The 8,627-nt window shown below is 31.5% G+C and overlaps 1 protein-coding gene across 1 annotated transcript; it reads left to right on the top strand.

Moving 5' to 3' along the window:
- The first annotated feature begins 4,139 nt into the window (after positions 1–4,139).
- LOC126670309 (uncharacterized) lies at positions 4,140–6,583 on the top strand. Its single transcript, XM_050364009.2, has 2 exons — positions 4,140–4,234; positions 4,803–6,583. Exon 2 carries the CDS (start codon positions 4,838–4,840, stop codon positions 6,230–6,232), a length of 1,395 nt encoding a protein of 464 aa, XP_050219966.1. The 5' UTR covers positions 4,140–4,234; positions 4,803–4,837; the 3' UTR covers positions 6,233–6,583.
- Positions 6,584–8,627: the final 2,044 nt, after the last annotated feature.

Raw genomic sequence — 8,627 nt, 5'->3', positions numbered from 1 at the left:
ACGATGTCTAAATGCTGGGCTGGAATTGCATTAATTGGATAATTTAATGATTAATCCTTTAGCCGGTTAATTTGATATGCTTTTGAAAGGCGTTAAACACGGTAGGCATGTTCAGGGGCAGTTTGGTATACATACAAGGTTAGGTATACTTTTCAACCTCGTTGACTTTGAGTGTCTGGCACTCGCGCGGGTTTTGACCATTGTTTTGTTTGGAATTGGCTCTCAGTCAGAACACAGAAGTTGTCCGTCTCGACGATAAAGTGCAGTCTCTTTGAACCGCGGTTGATTCCGAGTTCTAGTGAACCCGGAATCTGCTCTGGAAGTTGCTGAATTTGCGGCCCTTAGGCTCGTGGGCCCGGTTTATACTTTATGGTACATCAGTGGAATTCGAGGTCCGTTTTACATTGGGTCTGGCCTGTTATATTATAGAATATTAAACTGCATTGAATTCTCTATATCTAGATTCAAACCGGGCTTGATTCTAAGCTCGAACGAGCCCGAAAATGCGTCTGGAATATATCACTAACTTAGGACATTAACATGTCCATATCATAGTTCAACACCTTCTGAATATATCATTACTGAGTAGGCATATCACATAAAAAAATCTCAAATCATTTCATAAAAAACTCAACATAACTTGGCTCTAATCGGTTCTTGATAAATCAAGGTACTTTTTAAATAGATCGTTTAAGTATATTTTGCAGCAAAACAAGCTGAAAATGGAAGTTATAAAGTTTAAATGGTGTCTGAGATTTCTCTCAATTTGGTATCTTCCTAATTATAGTCACCTTTAAAATTTTCATCTCTAAAATCTTTATTAATTATAGATCAATTGTTAAGTTTGTATTTTTATTTTTTTATATCAATTTGATCTACAATATATTTTGATATTTTAAACCTTCATGGTATCCATTTGCTGTTAAAAAAATAAATATTTAATATAATATAATTTTTATTTAAATCTTTAAAGTATAAATTAACTTTAAATTTTATTAAATTAAATCAAACCAAATCCACCATTTAATTGAAAATAGTAATTCTTTAAAAGGCTTAATGCTTTAAAAAAAACGCCGACTTTTCATACTCTTTTCAACCCTAACCTGACGCTAAAAATGAACAAAGGATAACTTTCACCCCCGAAATTGCGTCCAAATATCAAAAAAGTCCAAAGCTGGAAAAAGGGATCACTTATACCCTGAACTTGTGTAAAACGGGTCAAAAATCCCCCTCCCCACTCTCACCTAAGAGAGTGTGCTACACTCTCCGGTTTTTCATAGTGGTTTTGTTGCCCAGGGTGGTTTTTGATAGAAAAAAGTTTAAAATGGTCCTAATTTTTTTTAAACATTACCAATTAAGACCTAATAATTAAAAAAGTACAATTTAATCCCCATTATTCTAAAATCTAAAACAACAAATTAACCCTCTAATTTTTAATATATAACAAATTAATCCTCAAATTTTAAAATCTGAATTAACTAATTAACCCTCAAATTAAAATATTAACAAATTAACCCTAATTTTTAATATACATAAAAAATTAATTTTTTTTAATTTTTTTTTAAATACAGACCCGCGGGTCTGTTCTTCCAGACCCGCGGGTCACAAATCCTCAGGTGAGGATCTGTTCAGGAACAAATCCTCAGGTGAGGATCTGTTCAGGAACAGATCCTCACCTGAACAGATCCTCGTGCGCGAAGAACAGATCCTCCGGCGACGAGAGGATCTGTTCGTCTTGAACAGATCCTCCGGCGATGCGAGGATCTGTTCGTCTTGAACAGATCCTCGCCGGAGGATCTGTTCTTCAGAGATCCTCGAGGATCTGTGTTACAGATCCTCCGGCGATGATCGGCGGATCTGTTCGAGAAGAGATCCTCAACCTGAGGATCTGTTCTTGAAATTCCGGCGAGGAGGCTCCTCCTCCTCGTCGAAACGGGAAAAAAGTGAATTTTTTTAAATAAAAAGTTCAAAAAGACCCTAAATTAATTAGAGATTAATTGTGATTAATTAAAATTTAATTGAGATTAATTAGGAAATAAAATATTAATTAAAAAAACCCACTCTCTAATTAAGATGTCACATCAGCACAAGGGGCGTTTTGAGCCGGTTTACACAAGTTAAAGGGTATAAGTGATCCGGTTTTCCAGCTTTGGATTTTTTTGATACTTTGACGCAAGATCAGGGATGAAAGTGATCCTTTGTTCCGCTAAAAATTTATAATTTTACCCTATTTTGCATTTTTTTTCATTTTCATTGTACCTAAAGCATAAAATTGACCTTTATTTATTTGACAAAAGTTTAAAAAAATTCTTCAAAAATGGGCAATTTAATATAAAAAAATTAATCTAATGTAAAAAGGGTCCATTTAGAGAAATTTTTTGAACTTTTGGCAGATAAAAAAAGTCAATTTTATACTTTATGATACAATTGAAATGAAAAAAAAAATGCAAAATAGAATAAAATTGAATGATTTTCAACGTCAGGGTATGGTTGAAAAGGGGATAAAAGGTCGTGATTTTTTTAATGCATTAGGCCTCTTTAAAATTGAGGGAATGTAAATATTAGTGGGAAGAGTCCTTAATCCAAAAACACAATGGAATTACCAGTGTTTTAAAACCCGAACCGGTGAGGCTACCGATTTCCGGTTCAACCGGTTTAATTGATTCAATGACCGATTCAATCGGTTTAATAAATTTAAACAAATTTGAAAAGAAATTCTCGTTCACCGGTTTTTTACCGGTCTAATCCGGTTCAACACCCAGTTTTTTACCGGTTCAATCTGGTCCAATGCGGTTCAACTCGGTCCAACCAAAAGATCTGGTTTTGTACCTTTTGAGACCGGAACAATGACCGGTTCGCGGTTCAACCGGTCCGACCGACCGGTCCGGTCTGGTTTTTAAAACACTGGGAATTACAGAACGGCGTAATACATTATTTAACCTCTAAATTTTACCACTTTATTCTATGCGACCTCTAAACTAATTTTTTATTTTATTGGACCCTTTAACTATTTTCTTTGTTCTATTTAACCCCTAAAGTTTACCATTTTGTTCCTTATGACCTTTAAACTAATTCCGTGCTCCATTATACTTTTTAACTATTTTTTTTTCTATTTAACCCTCAAACCATACTATTTGTTCTATTTAACCCCTTAATTATTATTTTTGTCTATTGCACATTTAAACTTTTAGTTTTAACCCTTTTAACCTCCTCAAAAATACAACTATTTAATTTTCAACCATATTATGTCTAGCATAAATGCTTTAAAGCATATAAATTAATTTATATATAATAACATATGATTTTTTTAAAAATATATTTTTTAATAATATTTTCATAAATTTTTGACGAAAGCATAAATTAGAAATAAAAGGTTAGAAATAAATAAAAAGTATTTAAAATTGATCAAATAATTAAATGATATTACTTCTTGAACATTTATATTTCAACAATGATAAAAGGAGTTGTCTCTTTTGGTTAACGATATTTATAAAATACATAAATTTATTATACTTTAATAATTAAATGAATGTTTAATTGTTTAAAAAAAAATTAGTGTGTTTCGTAAATTTAACTCAAATTTTTAAATTTAGAAATTTTAAGATATCAACTTTTAATTTTTTACAGTTACAAATTTTTCAAATTAATTACGAATTTTTTTAAGTTTGTGTTTAAATTGTAAAACACGCTAAAATTCATGATTTTTAAAGTAATTAATCCTTATATGGATTTTTAAATAATATATAATATACATCGCTCTTTATTATAAATGTAAAAAACATATTCAAATCTTTTCTTAAATTAATACATTGTGTGAGAGGTTAAATGAGTAAAAAAAAATAGTTTAGATGTTCATTGAAAAAAACACTTAGTTAAGAGGTTAAATAGAACAAATAGTTTATTTTGAGGGGTTAAATATAAAATAAATAGTTAAGAGGTTCAATGGAACAAAATATTAGTTTATAGGTCGCATGGAATAAAGTGATAAAATTTAGGGGTTAAATAAAACAAAAAATATAGTTAAGAGGTTTAATAGAACAAATAAATAGTGTAGAGGTCATATGGAATAAAGTGGTAAAGTTAGGGGTTAAATAAAGTATTAAGCCATTACAAAACCATTCAATATCATCAGCATCTTCGTCTCCCAGCAGGGAAATCAAAAAACCATATATGCCTGGCGCTATCAACGATCAATGAATAATAATTCAATTTCTCATTATCATATCTGATATAGGTTCGTCTCTTTATCTCATCTCCTTTTGTTTGGCTTTCTTGATTATTAATATTAAACAAATTGTAAGAACATCAAAGATTTGAAAGAAAAGAATTTTCAACTACCCAATTGAAGAATTATGCAATTCTATTCTCACTTTTTGTTAATTAAAGCTGAAAGATTTAGGTTTTATATCAATTAGTTTGTGATTTTTTAAGAGAATGAAAGATTTTAGTTTCTGGGTTGAGAGATTTTTTAATGTTTTTAGGCATTAAATATAGGGTTATTTGCATATGAAATCCTAAACTTTTGTAGCGATTTAAGAACAAGACATAAAAATCATAATCTTTTAGGTATTTTTTCGGGTTTTTTTTCCTAAATTTTAAAAGCTGTGCTTAAAATCGCTACAAACGCAAAAAATGCTTTACCATCAAAGGTTACAACCTGAAGAAAGATGCAAATGAATTATTTAGAATGAAACTCGCATCCTTGTGGAGAGAATAAAGAAGTGTCTTTGTTATTTTGTGGTCGTCGGAATTAGTAGGAATTTTGATATGGATTACTCGAGATTTTGTTTGTCTGGTTTCAGTTTCTTATGGGAAATGATAGGTAAAAGGAGATAGAATGGATGTTGGTTTGAACCAGGAGGCTTTGAACTCTCCCCACAGCTCTCTGTTCAGATTAGGATCATTACTGAACGAACTGGAAAGCGCTCATGGTTGTATAGAAGAGCGAATCAGACAGCTCGAAGCAGTAACTTCTAGGGCTATGCAGCGACGTATATGGAGACAGCATAATACTACCCATCAAACGTTGAATAATCCTATGGAATCACCAACTGAAGTTCGAAGTGATGATGCGTTGATTTCTAATGGCGTTGATGTTACAGTCCGTCATAATGATGATATACTACGTTCTAGTGGAGTTGGTGTCGCAGACCAAGAGATAACATTAGGAGCAGGAAAACTTGTGAAAAGGAATAATACTCATTTGATAGCCAAGGCACTGGGAACAGATACAGATGTGCAGAACATTAAAGGAGATAAAAGAAGATTTTTTGATTGTAATATATGCTTAAATAATGCAAGAGAACCTATACTGACCCAGTGTGGTCATCTGTTTTGTTGGTCATGCTTCCATCACTTGTCATATGTTCATTTGAACGTGAAGGAGTGTCCGGCGTGCATGGGAGAGGTTACAGATGCGAGCGTTATTCCCATTTATGGAAATGGCAACAATACTAAATCCGAGAAGTCCAAGTTGATAGATTCTGTCTCGAAGGTACCTCCTAGGCCCGGTGCACAAAGGGTTGAAAGTCTGAGGCAGAAAGTCATCAATCGCAGACCAAGCTCCTCTGTGATTGATTGGAACGTAAGGGTATATAATAGGATAGTCGAAATGGAGGAGAGATCTCGGTCAGAGGAGAATGGTGAAAGATGGGTCAATCAATCCTTTACTTCCCAGGCACAGAACAACCAGCATCATGATTCTTCTCAAGTTTCAAGGCGATTGTCACAGGGATCTGCATCGTTCTCTTTTCTTTCATCTGCAATGAACTCTGCAGTGGATTCAGTAGAAAGACTAGTTGATAACCTGGAGGATTCTATTCATCGTTTCGGTATGAGAACAAACTATCAGCGACGATCCGGTGATATTGGTGGAAACTCTTTTTCTGGTATCACTGCTGCTGCAGTACAAACTAACCAAATTCTAGATAATAATGAAGCTGATATGGATTTAATATTGGGTCATCATCCTTCATCGTCTTTTAGTAGCAATGCTGTTCTCCCATCAGAAAACCAGAATGTTGGAGAAAGCAGTTCAGTTACACCCATCTCATCATCTTCTACTAGGAGAAGAGCTGAACGTTCAAGAAATATAGAATTGGAAAATAGATTAGAAAGCAATTCGATGGCGGCTCATTCCTCCTCAACTTCCAGGAGGAGAAGTGAACTTCCTGGAGTTTCAGACGCTGATAACAGATCAATCCGTGAATCCAGAAGGAGAAGGTTAATGTGACATGATCCCAGGCAGGAATACTCAATTGATAGCATGGTCCTTGGCAAAAAACTGAAATCTACTTGCTCGATTCTGTAATTTTGATGTTTTTTCCCCTCATTTGATGTTTAAACATTGCTAAACTCAGCTTACGACAAGCCAATACATTTTAGCGGGCAGATTGATTTAGAAGAGTTGACTGTGTATAGTTGTGGAAGCACCCTGACGAAGCTGTTCATCTTTGTGAAAGATTATATATATGTCGATGATGCGTAGTGTTCAGAGCTACCATTTGTCTGGTGAGCATGAAAACGTTAATTCTCTATATCCTTACTTGTTTGTAACATAGTTTGTGCATATACTCTTTGCTTATCTACCTGTTGCATTGCAAATTTCATGCATAGATCTTTTTCCTAGAATTTATTATGGCCATTTATACCTTCGTTCTATTAATTATATTCTAATAGTTAAGGGATCCTCGGCCACTTTAAATTGATTATCCGTTTCCCTCTTCATCTTTTTCATTCAATATTGTCGTTATTTATTGTCTGATTATATTTTTTTTATTACAGTTAGTATAGTATGCATAAACCAATTTTTACCTCTATCCATATCCAGGCGCTCAATTATTTTAAGGGCTATCTTTCAATGATGACAGATATGAGTCGTTGGACTCACCACTCTTGTGCGAGTGAGATCCCCGTGGCCATGTTCGAGTCAAGAAATTTAACGGGAGAACCCTAGGATACAATATTAAAATTAACTCTAACTTTATGTCTTAATACGTGATTTTATTTTATATAGATAGCATGTCGTGCTCGTCAATCTTATGAATAACATGTTAACTACAAGCAATTCACTGCAGATGTATGAATTAGTATATTTCTGCAAACTGATACAGTTTCAAGATACGGACTCATGACTCTTCTGATTTTTGCTCAACATTTATAGGTCCGGGTTTTACCGGTTTAAAAATAAGTTCCGATTGAACAGGTCGTTGATTTAGTACATAAATTTTTTTCTTGAACTTTTATTTCAGGTAGAAGGGACAAAATAAAAATTTGTAGTTTCCACGAAAGTACACACAATTTAAACTAATTATTATTATCAGAACCGCGAGGAAAGTTGTTGCACAAATCACCCTGCTCTTTTCGTCATGATTTGTATAATCGGGGTCATGAAAAATATTATTTAAATTCGGGTTAATGTCATAAAAATTCACCAACTTTACACGTTTTCTTATTTTAATCACGTAGTTTCAATTTTCTCATTTTCATACACAGATTACCACTTTTTCTCATATTTATGCATGGTGTTGAGGTGTCACGGCTCTATTGGTGCAATTCGCTGAGGTGAAGGTCATTTTATACTAACTAGTTTCGCATTACATGCTATGCACGTGGATCGTAACGTAACTCCTCAATGAATATATTAGTAAATTTATTATAATTATATCAATTTTTTATTTATAATTGATATTAAATTAGTTAATAATTTTTGTAAAAGTAAATATAATATATTCAGTTATTAAATTTTTTTCCATACTGAATTTAGTCTTTTTTTGTTTTATAATAACCATAATAACCATAATTAAATAATTAACTTAATTTTATTTATAATTTCTTTAAAAATAATAAGATAAAAATTTAAATAATAATATATTGAACAAATACAATATTTCAATTTTGTAGTTCAATCAAACTAAAAGATAGGTATTCCTACTAATTTGGAGATAATTTAGTTATTTTTTATATACTAAAAATTAAATTGGAGATAATTTAGCTACCTATTCTAATTAGAACTTTAATTATAATAGCGATTAATTAAATAACTAATTAGTTAATGACTATAAAACCTTTATTTATTAGTAAACTGAAAAGGATTATTCAGTAAATTTGCATGTCCCCCCCCCCCCATCCGTGCTTTTATATATAGTACTAGTTTTTCCCCACGTGCTACGCACGTGAGCGATATTAGTATGACCCGTTATTTATAATTATATATTTATTTTGGTAATATATTATATATTATAAAAAATTATTAACATTCATATATATTTACATGACCCGTTACATATATTTAATAAGAATTAAATTATTATATGATTTTGATCTTTTATTTATTTATTTATTAATAGTAGTTTTGTTATCAGGATTAAATTTATAAATTCTTTCATATTTATTTATTATAATTTATTTAAGTAATCTATATGTAGAAAAATTATTGAAAGTTAGTATCTTAAGCATGTTTATGTATTTTTTTAGTCGACTCGTTATTATTGTTTGTTTTATAAGCTATAATTATAATTTGTATGTTATTTATTAATTAATTTTTAATTTATACTAAAATTTTAATTTTGAATTAATGTTTTTAAGTAATTTATATATTTTTATTGGAATTTAACTTTTGCTTGTTT

The sequence above is a fragment of the Mercurialis annua genome, linkage group LG2 (assembly GCF_937616625.2).
Source record: "Mercurialis annua linkage group LG2, ddMerAnnu1.2, whole genome shotgun sequence".
In the NCBI taxonomy this organism is placed as follows: domain Eukaryota; kingdom Viridiplantae; phylum Streptophyta; class Magnoliopsida; order Malpighiales; family Euphorbiaceae; genus Mercurialis; species Mercurialis annua.
This window is presented reverse-complemented; position numbering and strand designations above follow the sequence as displayed.